General features: G+C 34.1%; 3 protein-coding genes across 7 annotated transcripts; 1 reads left to right on the top strand and 2 right to left on the bottom strand.

Annotated features, from left to right (window-relative positions):
• Positions 1–10,628: 10,628 nt before the first annotated feature.
• Positions 10,629–12,518, bottom strand: LOC106762647 (DNA polymerase zeta processivity subunit). Of its 3 annotated transcripts, none has more exons than XM_014646661.2 (5): positions 12,422–12,518; positions 12,256–12,336; positions 11,987–12,130; positions 11,381–11,570; positions 10,629–10,957 (listed from the first exon to the last, which is right to left on the bottom strand). In XM_014646661.2, the coding sequence occupies exons 2-5, from the start codon at positions 12,271–12,273 to the stop codon at positions 10,758–10,760; spliced, it is 552 nt and encodes a 183-aa protein (XP_014502147.1). In that variant the 5' UTR covers positions 12,274–12,336; positions 12,422–12,518; the 3' UTR covers positions 10,629–10,757. The 3 variants fall into 3 exon arrangements, with proteins under 3 accessions (XP_014502147.1, XP_022637081.1, XP_014502146.1); XM_022781360.1 differs by having other exon boundaries at positions 11,987–12,115; XM_014646660.2 differs by having other exon boundaries at positions 11,987–12,099; positions 12,422–12,512.
• A 70-nt stretch (positions 12,519–12,588) lies between these two features.
• Positions 12,589–19,610, top strand: LOC106762646 (UDP-glycosyltransferase TURAN). 2 transcript variants are annotated; one of them, XM_022781359.1, is made up of 17 exons: positions 12,589–12,714; positions 12,819–12,931; positions 13,672–13,705; positions 13,822–13,877; positions 13,971–14,111; positions 16,308–16,396; positions 16,565–16,654; positions 16,758–16,824; positions 16,894–16,957; positions 17,038–17,152; positions 17,468–17,634; positions 17,711–17,821; positions 17,898–17,959; positions 18,604–18,656; positions 18,754–18,829; positions 18,984–19,112; positions 19,249–19,610. In XM_022781359.1, the coding sequence occupies exons 1-17, from the start codon at positions 12,708–12,710 to the stop codon at positions 19,264–19,266; spliced, it is 1,392 nt and encodes a 463-aa protein (XP_022637080.1). In that variant the 5' UTR covers positions 12,589–12,707; the 3' UTR covers positions 19,267–19,610. The 2 variants fall into 2 exon arrangements, with proteins under 2 accessions (XP_022637080.1, XP_014502145.1); XM_014646659.2 differs by having other exon boundaries at positions 16,308–16,456.
• A 103-nt stretch (positions 19,611–19,713) lies between these two features.
• LOC106761561 (elongation factor 2) lies at positions 19,714–22,990 on the bottom strand. 2 transcript variants are annotated; one of them, XM_022781358.1, is made up of 4 exons: positions 22,951–22,990; positions 22,750–22,784; positions 22,584–22,671; positions 19,714–22,351 (listed from the first exon to the last, which is right to left on the bottom strand). In XM_022781358.1, exons 2-4 carry the CDS (start codon positions 22,750–22,752, stop codon positions 19,911–19,913), a joined length of 2,532 nt encoding a protein of 843 aa, XP_022637079.1. In that variant the 5' UTR covers positions 22,753–22,784; positions 22,951–22,990; the 3' UTR covers positions 19,714–19,910. The 2 variants fall into 2 exon arrangements, with proteins under 2 accessions (XP_022637079.1, XP_014500607.2); XM_014645121.2 differs by having other exon boundaries at positions 22,750–22,981.
• Positions 22,991–27,555: the final 4,565 nt, after the last annotated feature.

Below are 27,555 nucleotides of genomic sequence, written 5' to 3'. Positions count from 1 at the left end.
ATTTTTAGGGTTTGGTGCAAGATAACATTTTATCGTTTTAGTCTACTTCGGAAACACCTTCATCTATAAATAAAGGTGTCTTCCCCATTGTAAAACTACTTTGAGATTTGTAATGAAATGTTGCCAAATTTTTTAGCCATTCTTAACTTGTCTCTCAGTCATGGCTAGAGCATCCCATGAGGTCCCTTTAGCCACCCATCTCTAGAGTTGGCTCAACTTCTCTATGAGCACCATCAACCATCTCCATTCCACCACTTAAACCTCCAAACTGAGAGCAACTACCACCATTTCCACAGCTTCCGCGCCACTTCCACCTCCATAGCTTTATCTTCTTCCTTTGGCATAACCTAGCTTGAGAAAGATGCTATCATATATATACATTAATACCCTTTAAGATCATGGTTCTTTTGGTGGGACATTATGATGAAATGTGACCTCAACCAAGACACTTGAAACATTTTATGTCATTAGTGTGCTGAAATCACAGGAAAATACTAAAAGGGGGTGAATAATATTTTTGAAATTCTTTCGCAAAGCAGTGTATAACATTTTGTAAAAGATATATAATTTATATAAGATGTTTAGATGCTGGTTTTTATGAAGTGTGTAAATGGAAAACGTTTCAAAGAGCAAAGTAGTAAAGAATAAATTTTGTACTGGTTCACTCAACTTGAGCTACGTCTAATTCTCCCTTAAGAACTCTTAAGGGGTTCCACTAATCTTTAAAATTTTTTGTAAAAGATATATAATTTATATAAGATTTTTAGATGCTGGTTTTTATGAAGTGCATAAATGGAAAACGCTTCAAAGAGCAAAGTAGTAAAACATAAATTTTATATTGGTTCACTCAATTTGAGCTACGTCTAGTTCTCCCTTAAGAACTCTTAAGGGGTTCCACTAATCTTTAACAAGATTAACAAGTTGGTTCACTCAACTTGAGCGCACAACTGTGCATATGTTGAGCGAACACTCAACGATTGATCCTTTAACTGACCCAATTTGCTCAGCGAGTTGTGATGGTGCGCTGAACGAATAATCTTCCTTGTAGTTGAGTGAATGATGACCGACTTAGCGAGAAACAATTGACAACACTCTAATGATGTATAAAATCCTACACAAATGACTACATAACTTTCCTACTTCACTATTACAAACTTTCTATGAGAAAAACACATTGTTTCATGAATAAGTACAATTTTAAGCTAATTAATAAGTAAGAAAATAAGTATTTTTCACACTTATCAACTGATCCCCTTGAACGGCCGCATGCTCCGCTTGGAGCGTGGTAATCTCAGCCTCATGTTTTCGTTGCATCTCCTACATATGCGTTTGCATTTGTGCCTGCATTTTACTAATCAATTCCATTCGATCCTGGTGATCTCCCATATTTCTCGTGGTCACCATTGGGTTTCTTCACTTGTTACCAGACCTCACGGTGGACACCAAAATGTTTTAGTATGTAGGGTCGAGAACCACACCTTCACAATTTGATTCAATCGCCTCTTCTAACTTTGCTTTACTTCTCCTTATGTCTTATCTAATCTTCCTTTGTAAAGTCCGAATTTGAGCGGTGGGTACTTGTTAAACACATTCTGACGCTCAAGTTAGTTTTCAGTTACTGATCGGTTAACAATGTTAAGTCTTAAATGTCCAATAAATGCAACCACCTTCCTCTTTACCTTACCTCTGCATTTACAGGTTTCAAAGTAAGCTTTTGATTAAGACTGACCCAATTACAGCCCAATATCATTTAAGTATGTTTTTACATTGTTAATCAAAAAATGAAATCTTTAGACCGAATGATCACAGAATTGAGTATTCGACAGTTAGATTTGTCTAGTTGTAATTTTTCTTAGAATTGACTTCTTATATGGTTGATTGGTCAATCCATACAGTAGAGTATTTATTCTTATTTTCTTGACTTAATTGAGATATTAACATGAATATTATAAAAGAAAGTTAGAAATTAATTATAAATAACATTCTCATCCTTTCCATAAATATTTTATTTTAGAAATAGGTTTGTAATTTAAAACTACATATAACCATACTTCTTATTGAAAAATCTAATTATTAATTAATTGATTGATTAATGGGAGAAATCCAAAAGAAGGTGGAGTAATATTGGAATGAGAAGGAGGTATTATAGTGACACTAATCCCATAGAAATTAGAAAGTAAAGGTAGTAAATAAATAAAATAAAAAGAAAAGATTTATTAGAGTGTTGAAAAGCTAGGTAGTGGTAGCTAGCATTAGAGTGAGGTTGTTCCATGTATGTTGTGCAATGCATTGTGAAGTGGTTGAAAGGGAAAGAAAGAAAGGAAAAACAAAATTGGTGTTTGTTGATTTGATGCAGTTGGGAGACAGAGACCTTGGGAAGGACCCCACGTAGGGTAGGTACAAACGCCAAAGGTAGCATTTAGTGATCAGTCCCTAACAAGGACAACACTAAAATAATGGGCAGATTTCTTTTTTGTAGGATGGTATCTTTTGGGCCTCTTGTGGGCCCCCACTCGATTAGGACCATCTGTCCCTTTGTGACCGGCAGCTTCCCCAAACACGTGAATCTGATTCCCACTCATCACCCTCTTAATCTCTTCATCTTAACCTTATCATCACCTTTTAAACCATCTTCACATTTACAATTATATATCATTTATCACTTCAAATTAATCATAATTGAATTTCAAATTCTGAAGAATAATTTATTTTAATAGATTTTATTCTTAGATATTTAAGAAAAATATCGTCATCAAATTTCAAAATTTAAAGCAAAATATTATAAAAATTGTTAATATTTTCTAACTATTTGTTTTCGTGTATTTAAAATAAATAATATCTAAGAATTTTTCGATAACGTTTTCAGAACTCATAATATAAGGTTATAAAATAAGTTTTTACGATTTACTTGGATGAAACGATTGTTTTAACGAGATTTGATTCCACTAAAATTTAATGAAGTTTGATGTGATAAAGTATAAATTAATGACTAATTGTTAATATAAGAAACTATACAAAATTTTATTTTATTTTACTTTTATCAATTTAATCATTTTAGTACATTCTGATCTAGCGTATTAATCTGATAATTTTATATATCCTTGGAAATATGAACATGTTTATTTAAAAATACTAACACTGCAATTGATGGTCAAATTGTTTAACAACTATCATAGAAACATAGTGGAGTGGAACTTGCCACCTGAATAATTATAAAAAATTGGAAAGAAAATAAAATATAGAATTAGAAAGGATGCTTCTCTACATATATATAGGAATCTGGGCAAAATTTAGGGAACATTTTATCTAATCATGAAATGATTCACTTTGGTTATGCTTTTTTATAAAATAATAATAATAATAATAATTTTTTCGGTTACGAGGTCGAGTCACTTCCAACACCTTCACAATTTCTCCTAGACTTTGTTCGGTAGCTGCTTCAAATTCCTTATCTTCTATTCATTATTCGGAGGTGTACCTGTCAAAGGTTATCCGATGCCTAAGTCAATGACTGTCCATACAATAGTTAAATATTAGCAAAACCTTAATCTAGACCCAATCTCAGCCCAATCATCCATAATCAATATTTACTTTAACCATTACAAAGAATTCATTTATTGATAGTAATCGACCAACCATAATATTGATCCCAATCTTGTCCATTTGGTTTTACTTGTATGACCGTATTTATTTATCGCTCTTTACTATTTATTGACCGTGTGATCTATTTGAAAATGGTTGTCCAAGCCATCCGGTACAATAATAATAATAATAATAATAATAATAATAATAATAATAATAATAATAATAATAATAATAATAATAATAATAATAATAATAATAATAATAATNAATAATAATAATAATAATAATAATAATAATAATAATAATAATAATAATAATAATAATAATAATAATAATAATAATAATAATAATAATAATAATAGCAATAATAATAGTTTTTATCTTAGGAAACATCTATTGCATTGCAGGCTTCAAAATTCAGACACTGGTGGATATGATCTGTGATGCAGAGATATCGTCCTTATTTTCTTCTATGATTCTTTGTCCTCCATTTGATTGCAATTTGAATAATTGAAAATTTTAGCATTTACTATTAATAATTTTTTAATAATATATAATTTATTGACAAACCATATTATCATGGTTGAGAATGGCATTTGTTCCTCTCTCTTTGAAATTGACTAATTTCCCATTTTCATTACGGATTGTAGATGGATTCAATTGGGTCACCTCTCACTATGCTTTAACAACAATTTTTTTTTGACTAATTATTTATTTAGCAATGGATATGGTGATACCCTAAATGTATGATTTAGAAATGTTCTACTTCCCATCAATTTGCCGTGTTGAATTTGATTGCCCATTTGAAATGTTGTTATGTTAGATATGATATTCTTGGTGGTGGTTGTTTTCTCCTCCCCTCACATATTTTTTTATTGCCATTTTCAACTATTTCCTTTGAAATTAAGAGGTCCTTGTCTTACTATGTCATATCCTTGTCTTCTTGCTTAAAAAAGAGTACACAAATTTAATACTTATAAAATACTTGTTTTTGGAGCTATTTGTTATTATTCATTCATTTCTGGTGAAGATTATAACTATGAAGATTACACAAGTGATTTCAATGGTTGAGCCACTAATATTATAATATGCAAATATAAATATAAAAAAAAAATGGTTTATTATGCAACTTTATATGTTTAAAAAAAGGTGATGAGTTGAAATTCAATTTTATGATTATTACATATTTTTTCTTATAAGTTTTATCAAGTATTAAATTACATTCTTGAATTGTTTTTCAACTATTGACACACAATATTAGGCGTCTAATCAAAGCAGTTTGAGGCATCATATGAACCGCAATGTTTGGTTAGAATGAACTTTGATTTTGATAATAATTTTAAATCTGTTGGCAAGGGTTGCTTATTTGTGAACTATACTTGATTTGACTTGAGCATGATAAAGAAACATTTGCTTCAAGTTCCACGCTTTAAAAAAATAAACATAGTCTAAAAAACACCTATAGTTATAATAACAAGGAACAGTTATATATAGTTGATTGAGAGAACTAAAATGTTACTTGTGATTGACAAGGACGTTGTTTTTAATCAATTTTCAACCTATACCAAAAAAATCAATTATAAGCATAATCTTTTTTTAGTGCATACACATTGATGAATGTGAGTGGGCCATTGCCATACCATCACAAGGTTCAATCGACGGTGATGGTGTAACATAGGAATATATATTAAAAAAAATGTAATGGTTGAAAGTTCGTATCGATTAAAAATAAAATCAATTTATAATATAAAAGTAAGATGCAAACTTCATTTTATAAATTGATTTTGTGAGACTGTGTTAAGTTTAAAGTTTACTTCTTAATCGTAACATCGATGAGGTGTGTTTTGAAACGCCTTTATGCAAATCATGAAAAAATTCAACGAATAAAAAATCCTAAATATTATTATTGCCGAAAAGAAAGGCTAACGAACAAAAAACTAAACCAGAGTTTCCCATGTCTCCCTTTTGAGACAAAGACGTGTGAATAAACTAAACCAGTTTCATTGGTTTGGTCCCTCTTGTTGTGCATAGAATCGCACATCCATTTTTTGTGGGGTCCAAAAACCTTTCTTCCCACCCTCTCCATCTTCTCCATCTTCTCCATTTAGATCACTAAATTCATCATTAAGCATATCCTTTTTGAACCCATTCGTTAATTATGAAATTCAAAAGGTTCAACTTAATCCATAGTCACGTAAACACCACGCATTTGTTATATAAGTTGTGTAAGAAAAGGAGATTGAAAATGGTTGAAAGTATCTAGGCCCATGGCATGTTGCTTTGGTTGATTATGTTGGTGAAGAATTTGTAGAGGTGATGGAAATGTGTGTGATATAGATATTGGAAATTTTGAGTTGGGGGTTGGGTGGGCCTGGTTTTAGTATGAGGACAATAGAAAGCATAGAATATGGATCCAAATAAAGAAAGAGGGAGGGGGTCCATCATGCCTAACCTAACTTTCTTCCCTTGTGAAAGGGGGCACTCATGTACTACTCCATCATCATACAATTGATTTTGTTGCTTCCTTTTGTTCTATCCTAACACATGTTTTCTTCTTTAAAGAACAAGGTCCCACTATTACTATTACTATTACTATGAGAAAAAAATAAATTAAAATGATAACCCCTAGGGCAAGGTAGAATTGGAATGAGGGTGTCTCCTAAAGTGTCATGTGTCATGTCCAATTCTCTTTTTCATACACAAAAATTGTCAATCTCAAAGTCTAAAGGTGGCACAGTGAAAGGATTTTACATAGCCAATGCCTTTAAAAATAACATTTTTTAATTATTTCTCAAATTAATGTGGATGGTAATACTCAATTTTCTCTTTCCTTTTAAGCCAATGATTTTGTTTTCCTTTTCTTTACAAAAATCTTATTATAACATTGTCAAATACCTATATTTTGCTAGTTTTCATTGCTCTCTTTTAAGATTTGCTTTGAGATGATGGTCTATATGTATATAATAATACCTTTTATTCTGAATTCACTTTGAAAAAGGACATGGTGGGTCGAATCCATAAAAGAAAGAGGCATATACCACCATTCAGCTACATAATGAAAATTTCTTTAGGAGGGAATTTGAATGACCTGCCATGAGGGTACTTTTTACAAGGGTGCGATAGGTGGAGTAAGGCTAAAGATAAGGACATTATTTATTGCATTTTTGAATGAAGAAGCCCATTCTCTCCCACTATGGATGAAATATGGAAAAGAGAAAGCTAAAGGAAGATGAGAATAAAAAAGGAGGAACATTGTTAACTATTGTTTTCCTCTCACCTTGGTGTGTGCTAGTGTAAACATCAACTCTCTCCACTAACATAATATCCATAGGCTTACTCATCCCATTAATATTGTTTGTTGGAGTTTGTGGTCACAACCCCAACTCCCCCCATCTTGGGTAAAATCATTATATCTAGTGTCATAATATAGATAGGATTTTCTATGTGGGTTCATAGTGTTAGTGTAAGTGTGTAGTGGGATGGGATTGGAATAACAATATTTCATCACCAATCAAGAGCAAGGTTGACATAGATATATGTACTAAGTAATCCAAACCCACTTTCAAAAAGATATACATTTAGCAAATTGAAAATTTTAAAATCTTTCTTTTTTATCATAGTCATCAACAAGAGAATTGAGATTGACATCACATAGAATCGACCAGCTATCACTTTTGGACCGAATATATGAGAAGAAAATAAATTTGGTATTATCATCAATATCAGAGTGCATCATATTGTGCTGTCCACGATTCTTCTGCTGAAGGAGGAAGATCAGGCCCACACTCATAATAGACCGTAAATTTTTGTTGTTGGAATTCACACTCCATTTTCATTACTCTGCCAGATTCTCTTTTCTTCCTTTTCTTTTTCAGGAATAAAATAAATAACAAAAGATATGAAGATAAAACAAAACATAATTAAGGCATGTCGTTTTTTTTTACATTATTCTAGTCAAATAGAAGCTGCACCATCAGTTTTATTTACCTTTCCCCCCTCCCATGCTTTTTAAAGAAGGATAATATATATAGTGTTTTGCACACTTGATAATGTTCTTTCCACTATTAGCATGTCCAATCAATTCACAATTGAGTAATTTAGTGGAGAGGATCAATGGAAAGATCAAGAGATTGCATCAAATGCAATATCACATCCATTCAAATCAGAGTTTAAACCTAATTCAACCTCACAAAACCAGTTTATAAAGTGAAGTTTGTAACTCACTTATATACTATAACTTGACTTTATCTTTAGTCGATGTAAGACTTCCAACATGACAGATACACACTGTTCTCAGTGCCTGTTGTCTAAAATGGTAACAACATGTTTCATGTTCGAATTCTATTTTACAGTATTATTAATTTTGATATAGGTAATATTTGTTTTGTTTTTCCTGAGATGGTACTAGTGGGGTGTACCCTACAGCACGGGGATAGATAATATATGTCACACTTATGATATATAGTAACATAGTAACTGAAGGGCTAGCACACTTCATCTTGGAATTGTCTTGTAGCTATTCCCATTGTATTTTCAATTTCCATCATAACTTTTGCACACTCACTACTACTCATAATTGAGGTCTTCTTCTCTACCATCTACCATCTACCCACTTGCCACTTGAAGCTTCTAATCATACTGCACAACCTAAAATGCTATAGTTTATTGTACTTGCACACGAAAAAACAAATAGGGCCATGGGTGAATTAATGTGTGTTGGGCCTCAATCACACTATGATCCACTTGAATGGCAATAACAGTCTCACCTATTTGATGAAGCAATGTTCCTGTTTTAATAATATCTCTCTCATTTAGCCCTATAATGGAATATCAGATAGTGACTGCACAGCTTAGACTTGTCCCCACCTTAGTGTATTCTGTAATATGAGGTTAACACTCCCCATGTGCTTATCATTCAATGATGTTATACTGCTATGATATCCCAGAAATTAATAATATAATAATTAATTCTTGGCCTCTCCTTCAATACAATAATTTATTATTCTCACAAACTGACAACAGGTGTATTAAAGGCTACAGAAAGCTCTTTCTAATTCTACCGTCCAAAATGTAAGTTTTCTGATTCAAGATGATCACCAACTTGAACTAATGAATGCTAGCTAGCTGATATATATGCATGATGTAACAATATTCTTGTATATATCTCAACTAAAAACTAAAGATAATCCTAAATAATCACACACCTTAAAATGATGAGTAATGAGAAGAATGTAATAAAATACAAAAGTCGGTGTTCAATTAGTGATGCACAATGACAAATCATGGAGATGCTGAAGCAGACACCCGTGTTTGGTACCAGAAAATGAAAACATGGATATGCATGTGAAGCACAAAAGAGAGTGCCACAGACAGACATAATGCACACGTCAATGCAAACAGGCAGCAGATAACGTCGAAAAGAGTGTCTTTTAGTTACATATCCTAGTGGTTTGCATGCTTTGAAACTTGAAAATGACTTATATATGAATAGGGCCTCTGCAGAATTAATGCATTCTGTGCAATCCAAGAAAACTGAATTTTGATGCTTCAGTTTCATTCTTACTGTTTAATACAGTATCTCATAATCAAAAAATAAAAAATAAACCACTGTTTACTCCTTCAAAATACAAAGTATTAACCTATAAAACCTAAGAAATAGTCAAACATATCTGCAGACCCTAATCACAGTAACTAGTTAAGTTTGTGAACTGATAAAATATATAAATTATTTTAGCCAATATGCCGGCCTTGTGTATGGATATTTTGGATTTGAGAATTTTGTTAGATTTGAGTGACAGAGAATGATGTTAGGTAAAGAAAAAGTTGTATTCGTATTGAAAAATGAAGGGCTGGTATGAATGGTTAAAGAGAGAAAGGAGTTAATAAGAGGTCCTAACATATCATTAACAGTTGATAAGATTTTGATTGAACAACATTAATATTGAGGGACCACTGGTGTGCATGGAAGAAAAGCACCACTTGGATTTGTTGTTATGAGAAAATCAGAGTGAAGTGGAAGCTTGTTTTTGTCTTAATAACTACGTCAAAGCACTCGGTACGTGTAGTAGTACCTCACGTTTTCATCAGAGGAAGAAGTTCCTGCTGCTGCTAGCTGTATCTATTTATCACCATTCAATCACCCAATTTTTTTTTCCGAAGCTTTTAAGAATAACTTGTCATTTTAGAGTTTAGGGTCAGAGATATTTTTAAGAAAACAAGATCTAGGTCCCTAAAATTGATGTCTTTGCTTCGACAAAAACCTCACGGATTATCTGCATAATTTCCAACTTCATGGATGCAGACTTAGGTTTCTACCTTTAAGTTAAAAATTAAATGTTGGTTTTAAAATCGGGTTTGTACTATACATGATCAAACAAGTTTTACGTACGAAAGTTGTGATTCCCCGGAAACCGCAATTATCCACATCCTATGTAAAACAAGTTCAATATAGTCTAACATATTAGGTTTATGGAAAATGATATTTTGACACCAATTTTTCACATCATTTTGACACTGCACACGTGTCAAAATGTGATTGGACGATTTCAAATTAAAAAAACAAACTTTGGTTTTTCTCTTCCAAATATACTCCTGTCTTAACTTTTTTAATTTGAAATCGTCCAATCACATTTTGACACATGTACAGTGTCAAAATAGTGTCAAAAAATAGTGTTAAAATATCATTTTCCTTAGGTTTATAGTTTCCTATTGTCAGTGTTTCAGTATACAATTATACAAGTGAGTAGGACGAGAGAAACACCTTGCTGTAATTACTTTCTCTTTTTTCTTACTTCTAAGTCATTTGCTCCAACTTCATCTAGTCCAAGCTGTGATGGATACTTTCTGTAGCCTACTTCTATATTTATAGATATTTTGTAGATTTTAATTTAATGTTGGCCTAATAGTACTAATATCCATGTTGGGCCCATTACGACCCAACATTTATGGGCTCATTTTACCTGCTAAACTCATAATTTAACAAACAGACTGAACGACCTTGAATATCTCTAAAAAACTGTTGGGTTAATATATCAAGTCCGTTGTCGATAATGACTCATTGCATCGAGTTTTTTCCAACAAAATGTTCTAACAATGAAGGCTTATAGGTTTAAATACGTTTTGAATCTTTTGAAATTTGGTCCTACTTTCTTACCACAAATGTTTATATATTCTCAAAGCAATGATTCTGATAAACTTGGATGCTCCAAGTACAATTGCAAACACAGAGGTTCACTACTCATTGATTTGATAGGGGTTATAAGTGGAGGCTGCTGCCACTGTTTTGTGTCAGTTGGGATCCACAACTCTGCTTCTTTGCTTGTACCGGTCTCGGGTAGGGATCGAAAATAAGCAGTAATCTCCCACCTGCAATCTGTTTACAGGAAAGGAAAGAAAAGTTTAAACATGTGTGTTTCAGTTTACACACACCAAAGGAAAAATTTCAGCATGAGCTTTACAAATGTATCAAAGATGTCACAAACCACATCCACTTGATTCAAAACTAGCAACCTCTAATATGTGAATATGAACTGAAATTGATGATAAGATTATTGACATAAAAAATGAGCAGATAATTTGGTGAATATGCACACACACAAAGAAAGGAATTGTTTATTTTACACGAAAAAGAGCACATCATTATGAAGTGAAATCCAATTTTGACTATCAATAATGTCTTGCAGCAATGAAGGAGAAGTCAAGGGGCCAAATGTGGCATTAAGCCAAAGGGAAATCAAGGAGAAGTCAAAAGGGTCGCAGAATTCTATGCAGCAAACATAATTACACTCGCATTTACCAGGAGGCAGCCCTTTAGAAAGAGATTCTGAGTTTGACAGTTTTATCAGAAATGATCTGAGAGAGATCTCAAGATCAACCTCTTCCACCTCTGAACCATAAGCTTGGTTCACTGCAAGCTTGAATACAAATTTCTCCAATGGAACATTGTCAGCATTGAAGAAAACAACAGCTACTCTCTCCACCATTCCCTAGTAAATGTAAGTTAAGGCATAGAAATCAGCATGCCGAAACAAAGCAATTACAAGCAAGCTTGGATGCAACAGGATAGTGTGTGTTCATATAGGATAATGGACCTTAAGTGAAGCATTAACTTATTTAAATCTTCCGAAAAAGAATTAGTCTACAACACACGTATCTCTCGGAGAAATCACTAGTAGTTATTTAATGATTCCTGTTGAAAACAATAACTACAAAGGAGTATTTTGTAACTAGACACACACAACACAACATCATCACATATTACATTGTTATACGTTGACATGACATGGTTAGCAACCAATATTTGATAATTCAAATCCAATGCCAGCAAACAACAACTACTAATAGAATATAAGGTTGAGTCCATAAAAGAAGAAAACAATTTAAATTACCAAACAAGACCAACCTTTTGTACAAATGGTAGAAGCCCAGTAACAGTAGCATGTATGTAATATCTAAGTTGAGGATGGCGTGCCCTTTGAATCACCACATTCCTATACCTTCTCCGTTCGAAGGCACCTTTTGCACATACAAACTCAAATAATGAAAACTACTTCCAATTAATTTAGTTTCCAATAACTACAACAAAAATTCAAAGTGAATTTTCCAATCAATCCTTTTTTTTTCTTCTTGCCACAAACCAAAGGGAAAGAGCGTATGCAATAACCAACTAACCAGAAGGATAAACCCCATTGAGAAAAACAACAGCGGTAATAGCCACCTCCAAAAATTCAACCAAAACCCTAGCTATTTGGCCTGCAAATTTCCACGCAGAACAATGGTAACTCCAAACCTATTTAAATTGATGAAAAATTAAAACTTTTATTGGTTAATTTCAAACCTTGCGGAGTTTGATTCTGCCTGCGTTCCATCTTCTTCAAATTCAGTTCCCCAACACACTCCAACTGAAGAAAACAAACTAAGCCTTTTCCTATTAGACCATGAAAGTTATGAAAATTACAAATTTACCGCTATGTCGACCCGAAATTTGATTCGGGTCTCACCAATGCTTAGTGGGTCGGTTTTGATGACCCGAATATTCGTCTTCCTTCATCTACACTCTAAAATTCTTCTTGACTGAGTCACTACCCCAACGACGGGATTTTGATTTTCCATTGACACGGGAAATGGCAGGTGAGATTTTGATTTTCTCTTACCACATTTTGTGGCAGAATTAGCTTTTGGATTAGGGTTTTGGCTTAATCGTTTCGTTGGATTTTGATATTCGGTTCCAAAAGGGAAAAACAACGAAAAGAAGGGAGGAAGAAGAGGGAGAGCATGCGTGGTGGTTTTGGGCGACATTGGACGGAGCCCTCGAATGCAGTATCACGCTCTTTCTCTCGGCAATCAGGTTTTTTTTTTTTTCCCTCATTTTTCCAATTTCCTTTAGTAATTTAATTTAGTTTAATTTGATTTGATTATCTATTTTTTTCAGTTTTTTTTTTTTTTTTGTTTTCATTTTGTTGCGGAATTCATGAAAGTATTTTTAGTTAGTTGTAAGTTTGCCAGAACCTGGATCATGTTAGTGCCTTTTGAATAGTTCTTCTGATTTCATGTTTGGATTGGAGAAAAGAATGGTGTTGATTTATAATGTTTAGGGAGTTGGATCATACATGCCAAAATTCTGACGGTTTCTGCAGCATGATTCTTAAATTCAGTGCAGACATTTTCATGTCATGTGTTTTAAGTTTTGTGCAATCAATTGAGAGCTCCTTACCTGGTAGCTTCTGCTATTAGATGTTCTGAGACCCAGATGATGCTCATAATTTCACTTTTTTTCTCTGTAATTTAATGTTTGCTTAAGGATGATGTAGTCTTGGGGATTCATTTAACCACAGTGGTTAAGTCGTTATTTGTTATCTGAAACCTCATTGGTTTAGTCATGTATTACCGATATTGTTAAATCTACACATAATAATTTGGAATTTCCATAACTTGGCATAAATGACCTTTCTTTCATATCTAGGAATTATATATTCACACTATTCAGTCATGATTCATGAGTTACTTAAAATGTTTAAAGTTTTCAGACACTTTTATTTATTTTAGCTGTTCGTTGACTCACTGCCTTTTCTATATATGGTATTGCAGGCTTCCCTGGAGGTTGACGTGGTTGCATATGGAGGTATCGTTTCTAATTTCAAGTTTTTTATAATGAATAATTAGAGTTAGATTTAATTATATGCTAAATTCCTAGTGCAGAATGAGTACATTTTTTCGTTTAATAACGATATGTAACAGGTTCAGAGCCCCATACTGCACTTCTTGCCAACCCATCTATTCATTTTCACATAATGGTATCAATGTTGCCTAGATCTCATCTTTTCTGGGCAAGTTATCCTCTTATTTTACTTAATTTGATCTAGAGTGGAACTTTATCAAATTTTCAGAAGCAGTGGTTTACAGCCAATCAACGCTTACCAAAGATACTTCAGCCCATTATGCTTTTGTTGAAGCCGATAGTGCAATTTCTCATGCTTCTTTGGTTCCTTTGTGTAAAAATACCATCTCCTGATGTTTTTATTGTCCAGGTTAGCCTTTTAAGTTTTCTTTCTATTTTTCCATCTTGGTATTATTCCTTGATAGATTCAATACTCCTTGTTCTTACTATGTTAGACATAATATTGGAAAGCTTATACCTGCAAAATTTGATTGTTGTCTTGGATCATAGCTTTGTTTGAGAAGCATCCTTTTAAGCAAATAAACAATAAAGCTATCTTTGCCAAGTATTTTTTTGTTATAGGTCAGTTTGGACTACTAGAGAAATTCTGATGTGCCGAACTTCACTATGCCTCTTTCATATATGATATTGGAAACTCAACACTTTGAAGGATATTTTATTAAATGTGTAATGATTCTGATAGGACCCTGAGGGTCTAAGTTAGGAGAAAAGGGAATAAAAACAAAACATAGTTTGTTAGGAGGTGTAGGGGATGTTAGGCGGGGGTTTTTAGTCTGGGTAGTGTCCCTTGGGGGCATAGCTATATAGGGAGGAAGGTGTCTTGAGACAAGCACGTTGCTTTTGTATCTTTGATAGTAGACAGGATTTGTAACATCCTGTGTGAAGGGAGGTTGGTCCCTTGGATGTTTTCAAACATATTCGTTGTTTCCAAAATAGTAATACAGATTTTCCATTGTGAGTTTGTGTGTGTTCTGTAACCAAAACCAGAGAATTTTGGGTTTGTCACCAAGAAACCTAATAACTAGAGGAAGTCACAAAAGATTCAAGAATTAGAGGAGTTGCCAGTCGAAACAGCCAGTCATCAGTGCGCTATCAATGGGGAGTAGAGGCAGTTTCCTGAACGGAAACATTCATAGGGGCCAGGAGTGGGCAAGGAACCTTTAGCAACGGGAGTACTGCTAGGAAAGAAGGAGCTAGCACATCGGTAGGCTCCAAGATAAGAGGCAGTACAACATGGTAGAATAGGAGCAGGGAAATAAGGAATCTTCCTTGCCCAGCATATAGCCCTGGCAATAGATGCCTAGAAAAGAATATATGGGTCCTAATCATGGCTGAAGATGAGGAGGACGGTGAAAGGGAAGAAATGGATTAGAAACAGATGGAGCTCTCATTTTCTCATCAGGAGGATTGACCCAATCCAATACTATGAAAATGCAGGGGCGGTTGAAAGGGAAAAGGTGTTGGTTCTAATTGATAGTGGCGCCAGCCACAGTTTTATTTCAGCCAAGTTAGTGGCTGAACTAAGCTTGGTTGTAGAGAAAACACCACCTTACAAAGTCTGCCTGGGAGATGGGAATAGGATGACTACTAGTGGGTGTTGTCCCGACATCCTAATACAACTGGAAGACCTGGAGGTAAAGGAGAAGTTCTACCTGTTTGAACTCGGGTGTGGACTTGATTTTAGGAGTGACGTGGTTGGCTTTCTTGGGAAAGTCAAGATAACTTGGAGAAACTTGACCATGAGTTTTGGCCAAGGGAAAGGGAGGTGTTGATTAAAGGGGACCCTATGCTGACCGAGAGGGTAGTCACCCCTCCGGTGTTGGGGTTCGCTAGAGTTTGGCATACCTTTCTGCCTTATCAATAACCCCAGTCGGCGACAGCGGCAACCACGGTGGTCGGAAAGTAGCGATGGCGGCTACTGTTGCAGCGGAAACGGAGCCCCAAGATCGGGAGCTCTGACACCAAGTTAAAAGTAAAAATATTTTTTATTATTCTCAATCATATCAATTACATTCTCCTTTGCTCTATTTGTAACAATCTAATATTCTAAAATAAGAAAATAGGAAAACAAAATAATCTAGAAGATTACACATCTATTTTCTCTAATTAGGAAGATTCTATAGATATCTTCTTTAATTAAGAAGATGTTTCCTCTAATTACAACACATAGTTTGTTAGGAGGTGTAGGGGTTGTTAGGCTGGGTAGTGTCCCTTGGGGGATAGCTATATAGGGGGGAAGGTGTCTTGAATTAGGCACTTTGTTTTTGTATCTCTGATAGTAGACAGGACTTGTTACATCCTGTTTGAAGGGAGGTTGGTCCCTTGGATATTTTCGAACATATTCATTGTTTCCAGAATGATAATACAGATTTCCCACTATGAGTTTGTGTGTGTGTCCTGTAACCAAAACCAAAGAATTCTGGGTTTCTTGTAATCAAGAAACCTAACAGATTCATTGATAAACAAAAGCAAAATGACCAGAAATGGAGGCAATTTTGATTTTGTAGCTTTTTGCATCACTTATCTCACTCTTTTGTTTGTGCAGAATCCTCCTTCAGTTCCAACCCTTGTGGCCGTAAAATGGGCTAGCTGGTTGAGAAAATCATCTTTTGTTATAGATTGGCATAATTTTGGGTATACTCTACTTGCACTGTCATTGGGAAGAAATAGTCATTTTGTCTCCTTATATAAATGGTACTACTGTAGAGTCTTTTTAATTTTACTCGAGAACTTTTTACTGGTGATATGGCTTTGCTTTTTCAAGGTTGCTGCGAATGTGATTATTTTCTTGGCTCCAATTAGGTTTGAGAAGCATTATGGGAAAATGGCAGATGCTTCTCTTTGTGTAACAAAAGCAATGCAGCATGAATTGGCTCAAAACTGGGGAATAAAGTAAGAGAGTCGACTCAAAGTTAAAATCTATTGTTTAACATAAAATTGCTTCTGTGATCAGCGGAGAAATCCGATGTCTATATCTTAATTCTTAATTTTATAGTGCTACAGTTTTGTATGATCAGCCTCCGGACATCTTTCATGCAGCTTCATTGGAGGAGAGGCATAAGGTAACTCTGAATATTATTATTTATCAAGAATCCTTAGAAATTTCCATATATAATATAGACAATCTACAGTTGTTTTGCAGATTAAATGAGGACCTGTTTCAGCCTCTTGGTGTCAGAGATTGTGTCAGTAATGGTAAGATTGCTTTTATAATCTTGGCATATATCAATTTTAGTCGTTAGCACATTTTGTGTTTATATGCTTGCTTCTTACAGGAACTTCCTTGATTGCTAGCCGTTGCCAAAACGAGACCCTGTTTACAAATGAGGTTGGTTCAAGCATAAATTTGAAGCCAAATCGACCAGCACTTGTTGTAAGCAGTACGAGCTGGTACGTTTTTCATAGTATGAATTGCCTCCTTTTCTAGCGTGACAATACGTTGCATTCATGTTCTGATGCTAAGGAGTTATTGTTTTTTCTTTAGTAAAAACCTGGGTACAAGACAATATTTTATCCGTTTAAAATAGCGCTTTCTTTTTTCCTGCATGTTATAAAGTTTGTTAGATGGACCTTCAGTGAGAGAAATGAAGCAAAATATAAAAAAAAAAAATATAAAGCCATGGAAAACCTCTATTGACTAGGATAATTTTGACTTTTACTAGCCAAACTTGAGTGCTTTATTTCTCAGACTTGTGGCACTTTCAGGACACCTGATGAAGATTTTGGTATTCTCTTGGAAGCTGCTGTAATGTATGATAGACGCGTTGCTGCCATATTGGGTGAAGATGATTCAGTAGATGAGGAGGTCGTGTGGAAAGAAATATCTGATGGAAAACAATGTTTATATCCCAGATTGCTATTCATCATAACTGGTATAACTATTGTTTTTCTTTCTGAAGTATTGGACATCATATGGAATTTTCTGATGTGGGATCTTCTTTGATAAAGGCAAAGGTCCGGAAAAAGAAAAGTATGAAGCAAAAATAAAGAGATTAAAACTTAAACGTGTGGCATTTCGTACTATGTGGCTGTCAGCTGATGATTATCCATTACTACTAGGTATTGTGTTCCTTATTTTAAAAGTGATCTTGTACAGTGGTGAAATTCTTCATTTAACAGTTTTTGGTCATTTCAGGATCAGCTGATCTAGGTGTTTGTCTGCATACTTCATCATCAGGATTAGACCTTCCAATGAAGGTATCCGTTATTATATGTCGGTGTACAAAGAAAATGTCTTTACATGGTTATACTGAAATCCTCCCTGTAATAATCTGCTGTTTTGAATCATTTAAGACATTGCACTCATAAGCATCTAGGGCATCAAACTGTGATAAATGTTATGTTGATTAAATGGATTTTCCTATAAAATTATTGAAATTCTTGTCAATGGAGGTTTTCCATGGTTTTATATTAGAATATATATCCATTTGTGCAGTCTAATATTAGTTGTGTCATAAAAAGATGATGTTATTTCTTCTATACATGTTCTGGCTAATTTAATTCAGTTTTACTTAGTGGGCTATAACTGCTTATATTTCTTGAGGTTTTTGAATTTTCCATTTTCTGTTAATTATGTACCATGAGATAGGTTCAAGTTGGATCCAGCTTTGAATCTCTAATGTTTCTTAATGTGTGATATTACATTCTAGTTCTTCCTCATAATTTAAGGTCTAGAGCTCTGTATTGGAAATTGGATATTTTCATACCTAAACCTTAGGCTTTTTAAGAGGATGTCAGTTTTACATTCAGTATGTCGCATTTTGGAAGGTTTATAAAACAACTACTGAATCTTATTAAATATTTTGTTTATTTCTAAATTTTTATTTTTTTAACCGTACCAGGTTGTGGATATGTTTGGCTGTGGACTGCCTGTTTGTGCTGTTTCGTACTCTTGGTAAGCTAAATACTTCCTTGAAAATTGTCTGTGACTTCTTCTGAAGTCCAAAAAAATTGTTCTTTTCATTTGAGTTAAAACTTTTACCTTCTTGAAGCATTAAAGAACTGGTTAGAGTTGACAAAAATGGTCTTCTCTTCTCTTCTTCATCAGAGCTAGCTGATGAACTTCTGGTATGTCTGTTAATAATTACAAGCTTCAACTTTCTTATTTGAATGTGGCTACACAGTTTAAGATTGTTGTCGGTTAAAAACTTTTGTTTTATAATGTATACAGTCTAAATGTCTAATCTTGAGCGTACTAATTTGGTTCTCTGAATCTACACAGCTTCTCTTCAAGGGATTTCCTGATGACTCTGATGCATTGAAGGTCCTCAAATATGGTGCATTAGAAACTGGTTCTTCAGCTAGGTGGACTACTGAATGGGAAGAACATGCAAAGCCACTGATATCTGAGGCAAGTTCATTCTGCTAGGCTATGCACTTTGTAATTTCGTTGTAGTTTACTATTTTTCTACTTGTCCTGATACATGCGGTTTATCAATTGGTCGTACTCTTGAGAACTTTTAAAATAAGAGCATATGAATTTGCAGGTTTTGTCAAGATTTTGACTCTGTTGATTCTTTAGAAGACATCTTTAACTTCTCTAGCAGAAAAAATGGATAAGCTGTTGACCTAATACAAGAAGAGTTGTGTAGTGCGATTTTGCATCTAGTGGTTGCATGCAGATTTCATGGAGCTTTTTTGGCAATGTCCAAGTCGGATTCACCTTGTACAGAATAGCTATGCAGCAGGTTTCCAACATATGTCTGTTGTTGACTTTCTTTGTATGAAGTTTCAAATAGGTGTTCTCTGTAAAAATTGGTATCATGATTTAGGATTTCATTTTCTTTGAACATCCATATGTTGCCAAGAAAAAGTGAGGTTATTATACTAGAGCTTCTGGATTAGATTTTTTGTGGTGAACTTGAGTTCAATCTTCTTAGCATGCTAGTTATATAAGCTTAGGACAGCTATCCAAAAATCTAATTTACAAAGGGGGAAGCTAAGATGCGAAATTGAAACATAAAATATGAAGTTATGATAATAAAGAAAGAGATAAAGAATGACCATTTGGAATGTAACATGCAACATTAAAATTGAAAAACTACAATAAATATCATGTAACATTAAGATTGAGAAATATGAACAGAAACTAGGAAAATGGAAAAGAAATTATACTGTATATTTCTATCTAAGAGAACTTATTGACACATCAAAGTCTGTCCTCGAACTCGGAGAGAGGTGTGATTTGTTCCTTCAAGCCTTTCTTCCTTCTTATCTCTGCAACACGAGCAGCAGCAGGAGTGCCAGGTTCTAGTGGATCAGATGACACCATATCCCAATGGTCAAATACTAACTGGGGGAAAGCCTGCCCCCCGGTTTGAGCCCTTAGTGATTCGTTGAATTTAAATGACTCAACAACAGGCAAATATGCCTTGACATTGTAAAGTGGGGTGCCTGGCCTCCGGATTTCCTCAAACACATGCCCTCTTTTTTGGTTAAGAACACTGTATATACCGCCAAGGACCTGTTCAGGTGCCTGTATCTCCACCAGATACACAGGCTCGAGAAGTCTCGGTTTTGCTGTTAGTGTGGCTGCATAGAAGACCCTTCTAGCTGTTGGAATGATCTGGCCGCCTCCTCTGTGAATAGCATCAGTATGAAGAACCACATCACAAATCTCAAAGCAGACCCCTCGCATTTTCTCATCAGCCATTGGACCTGCTTTTGATGCTAACTCAAACCCAGCAACAACTGAGTCTTTGATTTCACTGAGGTACTGTACGCCCTTGCATGTATCCACCACCATGTTGGGTCCTTTACCCTCAGGACCAAAACACCATATTTTCTTGGCCAGATCCTTGTCCCAACCAAACTCTTCTGACAATATTTTAGACCTATTTTTTGGGTCAACCCCCGGTCCAATCTTTTCATCGTCAATAGCCTTTGCTAGTCCATCTTCCATAGGCCTTGCTTCCATGTATAGGCGGTTGTGTTTGTTTGGTGACTTGCTCATCACTGTTCGGCAAGATCTCTCAAACACAGTCTCGCAAAAAGAGACAGTAGGATCAGATATCGAAACCTCTGCTCCATTCATAAAATCGACCTGTAAGTCCTTCAGGCAGATTTCTAGATGAAGCTCACCAGCAGCTGATATTATATGCTCTCCTGTCTCTGACATTGTGCACACCACCATAGGATCTGACTTAGCTAAACGTTTTAGACCTTCTTGTAGCTTAGGAAGATCTGACGGAACCCTGCATGTAACAGCAACACTTACCACGGGTGACACAGAAAACTTCATAGCCCGAATGGGATGTGCATCAACTTCCTTCTCATTGGTCAATGTAGCATTTTTGGTTATGAATTGGTCCAAACCCACCATAGCTACCGTGTTGCCACAAGGCACATCCTCAACAGTTTCCTGTTTCTTTCCCATCCAAATTACAGTTCGCTGAACACTTTTAACATACAAGTCCTTTTTATCTCCAGGGACATAGTTTGGTCCCATGATTCTGACTTTCAAACCAGTTGAAACCCTGCCAGAGAAAACTCGACCAAAAGCATAAAACCTACCCCTATCAGATGCAGGAATCATCTTTGAGACATAGAGCATTAGAGGTCCTTCAGGGTCACAGTTTCTGATAGCAGAAGCATAAGGATCATCCAGGGGACCATTGTACAAATTCTGAACGCGATACTGCTGAGCATTGGCAGGAGAAGGAAGGTGATATATCATCATCTCCAGAAGGGCGCTACTTGCCGGGAGCCAACTCTGCATAACACGTTTCATCAAAGCCTTTTCTGTCAAATCTTTTTCCCCTGACTTCATGTTTACCCCAAGCTTTTGCAACTTAGGCCACAGCTCATCCCTCTTGTCGCTCATGCATAGCTCAATAATATGTTTGATCGGTTCATAACATAACATTGAAAAGCCACGCTTACAGGTAGCAGTTCCGGTGTGTTTGTTGGTCCACTTTTTGGTGGCAGAATCAAAGAAATTTGCACCCCAAAGCCTACTCATCATCTTTGCCTCGTCAATTCCAAACTTTGAAGCATACATCTTGGCAAAGTTGGTGAGGGTAAAACCCCATCCATGCAAACCAGCACAGAAAGCAACTGTTCCCTTCTCAGGGTATACTTGAATATCACCAAGTATAGAATCTTCATATGTTGCCATGGTAACATTTGCACTCTCAACAACCCTCTGAAATGTAAGGTATGCCTCCTCTGGATCAAGGTTGAGCTCGAGGAAGCATCTATCCACCTTGTTAACTGCCAAAACAGGCTTAACCCTTTCTCCAAGAGCTTGTCTTAGCACAGTTTCTGTCTGTACGCATACACCATCAACACAATCCACCACCACAAGTGCTCCATCGGTGATGCGAAGCGCAGCCGTTACCTCAGATGAGAAGTCCACATGCCCAGGTGAGTCAATAAGATTTATAAGGAACTCATTCCCTTCACGCTCTCCCTTGAAGTTCTTCAAATCACCCTGTGACATTTCATAGTAAAGAGAGATACCAGTGGACTTGATAGTGATACCTCTCTCAGCTTCATCTTGACGGGTATCTGTCATCCTCACATCTCCTGCAACCTCTTGTGCTATGATTCCAGCAGCAGCCACAAGAGAATCAGTCAGTGTGGATTTTCCTGCATTCCAGAAGCTAATTAAAATAAATTCTGCAGTGTTTACAAGGCAGTGACAATACTGAGCTATCAGGGACCCGAAATTTAAGGAGAATGTGAAAATCTTTTCTGTTTTAAACCCCGTGACAAAGAAGATACAAAGACTAAACGACGAAAACTATTGCTCAACAATGTCAACCATTAAAAGCTAGGAAGAAGGACTTCACATCAACGCAAAAAAACTATAACAACGTACCATGATCTACGTGAGCAATAACAGACATGTTCCTGATGTTGTGTTTGCGGTCCATAATCCGCCGAAGTTGATCAACTGTGAACTTCACCTGTACATGATTATCCAGTTTAGTAGTTCAAATCATCTCTTCAGAGAAAAAGAAAAAGGGAAAATAATGCCAACTCACCATCTTAACAGGTTCTTAATCCTCTCAAACACGACCTGACTTGGAAAAGATCAACAATGATGATTAATGAACGCATAAATAAAATGTTTAGTATCAAACAGAAATTAAAGAAAAAAAAAATGCCATAGAAAGTTACAAAACCGCTTGATGATTGAAAATATCATATTGATTCACTTTGGATAATATCAGAGCAGAAGTTACCTTTTGCTAGGAGATAAACAGCAGGCAAAAGGGCTCCAGAAGATGGTGGTAGTTTGAGTCTAAGACCAATAAATGACATTTATAGAAGATCATGATTGTGTAAAAATCATGTTCAATAAATGTTTAATGAAGCTAATCATTAAAAATCATAATCCTATCATCTTTATAACGAAAATGGAAATCATAAAGGGTTGTTTAATTAACTATATATTTAATATGTGCTTTTTTTTTTTCCATTGAAAGCCGTCAAAAGCATATTTAAACATAAGTTTAGAAGTGGATTTTAAGTCTAACTTAATTTTATATAAAATCGGTTTCTAAGGTGGAGTTTGTATCTTATTTATATATTATAATTTGGTCTTATCTTTAATCAATATGGAATTTTTAACATACATATTTCACGTTGAGGTATAGACATCTCGTACCTAATAGTAGAAATTGAATGATTCAATAACAATTCAACAACGGATAAAATAAAAATGCCCAAAAAAAAAAAATATTATTAAGATAGACTAACCTCGTGAAATAGACTTTCTAATAAGCTTCAAACTCTAAATATAAACAGTGTCTGAATCAATCAATTGCTGTTGAAATCTTTGACCAGAATTTTGAGTCGGATAACCTTAGTATACTTTTGGTAGAGTGATCTGTTCAGAAAGTTTCATGGAGTGTTGTGCAAGAAAATTGACTTGTATAAATATTGGTGACACAAACTAAATTATTTTCTGACTTGACTATGGACTATCTGGAGGAGACTCAGATATTTGTATAGTTTCCGGAAATTTTGATCCGGTTTAAGGCTGTGATGAGTGTCTTCTGAAAAATTATTTCCGGAATATTTATTTAATGTATTCCAGTGAAATTCGAAATTGATAGGTTCGCAGAAGAAATTATGATGGTTGCAGGAGAAGCTGCTTTGCTCCAAGTACAAAATGAATTATTGCATCTTTTTTGTTGGGTGAAAAAATAGACAAACGATAAAACTATATTTCATGAGAAAATGAAAAGGAGAGTAAATTTAAAAAGCAGCTGCTTATAAAACGAAGAAGGATTGATTATAAAAAAAATATTCTTAGTGTGTTTTTCTTTTTTAAATTTTCAGATTATTAAAAGATTTAGTTATCATTTAATTGTGGTTTTAAAGTTTAAGTTAATATAAATTATATCGTTGTGTTAGGGAGGATTTGTACAGGAATCAGTTTGATTTTTTTGCCGGAGTTTAAATTTTCACAAGAAAGTAAATCTATATAGTTTAATGGAACACTGATAACGTAATTTAAATCAAATGATACTTACAAGTTACAAACCCTATACTTTAAAATGACGTGTATTCTTTCCATTTTTAAATATCTTTATTTTCTTGTACTTTTGATTTTTAAATATATTTATTTTCTTGTACTTTTGATCGATGTCATTTATTCTTTTATGTTTTTTTAATAGAATAAAATTCATTTCTTTCATTATATTTATATTTGTAAAAGAGTATTTTTTTTTTTAATTTTCATAACTTCTATTTAAGTTTTAACAATATGTTATTTTAATTTTTTAAATAAATTAAGAAAAATAGTATCCTTAATATGTCTATTTGAAAATTAGAGAGAATATAAATGCTACTTCTATAAAAATATTAAGAAAAATAAATACTTATTTTTAAACAAAATATATGTATGTGTAATTTAGCATTACCGGCCATTTCTTTGTGTAGTGGTGAAATTATCTTCTCCATTGAATCCTTATTCACTTTTCTTCATATGCCAACTTTCCTCGAATTTTTTCTTTCAAACTCAATCTTAAGAAGATTTATCATTGTCTGGAACCATATTAACACCTATTGTCTTGGAAATATATTCTTTTGACGCATATAAAATTTTTCCATTTATTTCACATTATCTTTTTTTTATTTTTTACTTTTTTTTTTCTTAAAAAAATACAAAATTTCATATTTTTATAATCATTTTATCCTTGTAGAATACGTTAAATCAATATAAAAATGTGTCTTGATATCAGTACTCATTGTCTTGTGTCATGAAGTTGGGTTTTGTCCTTAAAAGACACTTCAAAAAATAGAAGGAGTATTTAAATTGCATTTTACCGAATGTTTCATTATCGGTCCCACAGTAGATGCCACTATTCTAATCCCAAGTTCACCGAGTGATATCGTTAGGATCAATCATAATACATATGAGATATTGTCGGCTTTGGAAAGTGAAGTTTTGTCACGATTTTGTCCTTAAAAGGCCCTTTGAAGGATGAAATGTGAAAGGAGTATTTAAATTTCACTTGATTTCGACTCCTGAGTGATGTGAAACTATTAGGTATAGTAGGAACATAAGTTCCTACTCGGCTAATATGCATATTAAAGAGCACGATCCGATAAGACACTATAAGTCTCTTCATTATATGGAGCAAGATTGGATCTGAGATATTAAAATGCAATTTAAATTGCAAAAATCAGTATTTAAATTGCTTATGTTGATGCTCCTTCAATGGATCTCCATTTAGTTCCCAAGATTGATTTCATCATACCCTCCCTCTTCAAAACCAATATGTCCTAGATCATAAAGATATCTGAGGAAGCACAACTTTGGTTTAATAGTCTCCTCTTGGATAAAAAAATGTACCTGCAACTAATAACAAATAGAAGTATTATAAAAACAATGGACCTAAACAAAAGAATAAAGAAAGAAGGCCTTTTATTTTTGGAAAAGGTTTTATGAAAAAGATTGTCGGCCTTTATTTCAAAAGGTTTGTAGTGATATAAGCAAGGGTTTCTTTCATAGATTTAGCCTTAGATTGCTTTTTTTTATTAAGTTTCATGGATGGAATGCAAGGCATCTACGTGCTAAAAATATAATGGCTCACACTTTGTAAACCTTTGAGATCGATGAACTGTACTCTTTTATGCACCTTTCATTTTTACTTTATGCATCGGAGGTACCTTAGATGTCATAGCAGGACAAACAATTTCAAATAACTTCTCCTTTATGTTTACTTTTCCTACAATGACAACTTCTTTCAAATGTTCAAGCATCGGATCAAGTTCATGTTAAATGCATAACTTTGTATGCGATTTATTTGATAAAATATTTGAAAAGCTCAATCTAGTCCACATTATATGAATTTTAGCTAGAGGAATCATTATAAGGTTATATCATGCTAACTCACTAGCACATGATAGACCATATGTTTGTCTCAAAATGCATATGCAACTTTCTTCATCAAATCCTATATGTTTTACTCGATCAAACTCATCAGTAACGAGTCCTAAAGCATATGTTGATACACGTCAATCAGTCTTTTATATCTTCTCCCTATAAAAGCGTCACTCACATATTTAATACCTTTTTCAAATGACGTTTTTATCTCATTATGTTGCTAGGTAATGACATTATTCATTGCATCCCAACATGAACAAAGGTCTCACATACTGCTCCCCAATACTTTCTTCAAGCTCTAGTGAGTAGACTTAAGCTTGATACAAATTGCAAGAATAATATCGTAAAACATATAACAAAAACAACTAAATAAAATGACATTAAAACAGACATGTTTGATGTTATGTTTCCTAAATGCATAACTTGGTTTGTCCACACCTTTATAAAGAATGTCTTATACGAAATGATCAAAACTCATTGACATATTCAAAGAATAAAGACCATAAAATACAAGCATGATGAAGGCAATCAGTACAATCAGTAAACATTGATTCTTATTCACAATCCATGACATTTTCCCATGTTTTCATTACCACATTTCATGCCTCAACTGAATTGACTAACATTTTGCACATAACTGTCACATTTTTTTAACATGGCAACAACATAGGAGATGATAACATTAAGGAATATAATGTTAGTGACATTCATCAAAGTAAGGTCTTTGTCGCTAAGAATGACTTATAGACCACCCTCATATGTCAAAAATAATCCTCTAATTTTTTCCAAAGCCCAAGTGAAATTAGTTTTCCATTCAATTGATAAGAATGCCAAGGCCACTAAGAAAGTCAACCATATAGATCTGACCCCAACTATCTTAAGCAATGTCAACCAATATATGTTTATTTTGTATGTCATATCCATAAACAAAACAACATTAAATGCATTCAACAATTTAACTGCATCTGGATGAGTCCAAAAAAGATCATTTACCACCTTAGAGTTGTCGACACATAATGGATGTATTTATCACGATCGAACATCATCATCAATTATTGTAATTCAATTCTCGATCCTCTTAATGATCGTTTGTAAGTATATCTTGTATTATATATTTGTTTTATTGTTGTCACATTAATCATTATTGTTAATAAGGAGAGCTATGTGAAAGCTAAACCCAAACCCTTATGTGTTTTTTACGATGACAATAACAAAAATGTTTTAATAGTTTCTTACACACATTATGCAGACAAAAACAAAAATGTTTTAATAGTTTCTTGAACACATTATGCAAACAACAAAAGAAATTTTTTAATAGTTTCTTGAACACATTATGCAAANTTTTAATAGTTTCTTGAACACATTATGCAAACAACAAAAGAAATTTTTTAATAGTTTCTTGAACACATTATGCAAAGTTGTGTTTATATATTTGTTTGTGCTTGAACTA

The sequence above is a fragment of the Vigna radiata genome, chromosome 5, assembly GCF_000741045.1.
Source record: "Vigna radiata var. radiata cultivar VC1973A chromosome 5, Vradiata_ver6, whole genome shotgun sequence".
Taxonomy (NCBI): Eukaryota; Viridiplantae; Streptophyta; class Magnoliopsida; order Fabales; family Fabaceae; genus Vigna; species Vigna radiata.
Note: the sequence above shows the minus strand (reverse complement) of the source record. Positions and strands in the feature narration are given on the sequence as shown.

What these genes read in the sequence shown, in the direction of transcription:
- LOC106762647 (XM_014646660.2), bottom strand. Translation starts at nt 12,452, where the DNA reads ATGGAACGCAGGCAGAATCAAACTCCGCAAG. An exon ending in CAATGGGGTTTATCCTTCTG is followed by an intron (nt 12,100 to 12,255) that starts GTTAGTTGGTTA and finishes TATGTGCAAAAG; the next exon opens with GTGCCTTCGAACGGAGAAGG. An exon ending in TTCTAAAGGGCTGCCTCCTG is followed by an intron (nt 10,958 to 11,380) that starts GTAAATGCGAGT and finishes TCCTGTAAACAG; the next exon opens with ATTGCAGGTGGGAGATTACT.
- LOC106762646 (XM_014646659.2), top strand. An exon ending in ATTGCTATTCATCATAACTG is followed by an intron (nt 17,635 to 17,710) that starts GTATAACTATTG and finishes TCTTTGATAAAG; the next exon opens with GCAAAGGTCCGGAAAAAGAA. An exon ending in TGTGCTGTTTCGTACTCTTG is followed by an intron (nt 18,657 to 18,753) that starts GTAAGCTAAATA and finishes ACCTTCTTGAAG; the next exon opens with CATTAAAGAACTGGTTAGAG.
- LOC106761561 (XM_022781358.1), bottom strand. An exon ending in TATTGCTCACGTAGATCATG is followed by an intron (nt 22,352 to 22,583) that starts GTACGTTGTTAT and finishes TCTGGAATGCAG; the next exon opens with GAAAATCCACACTGACTGAT.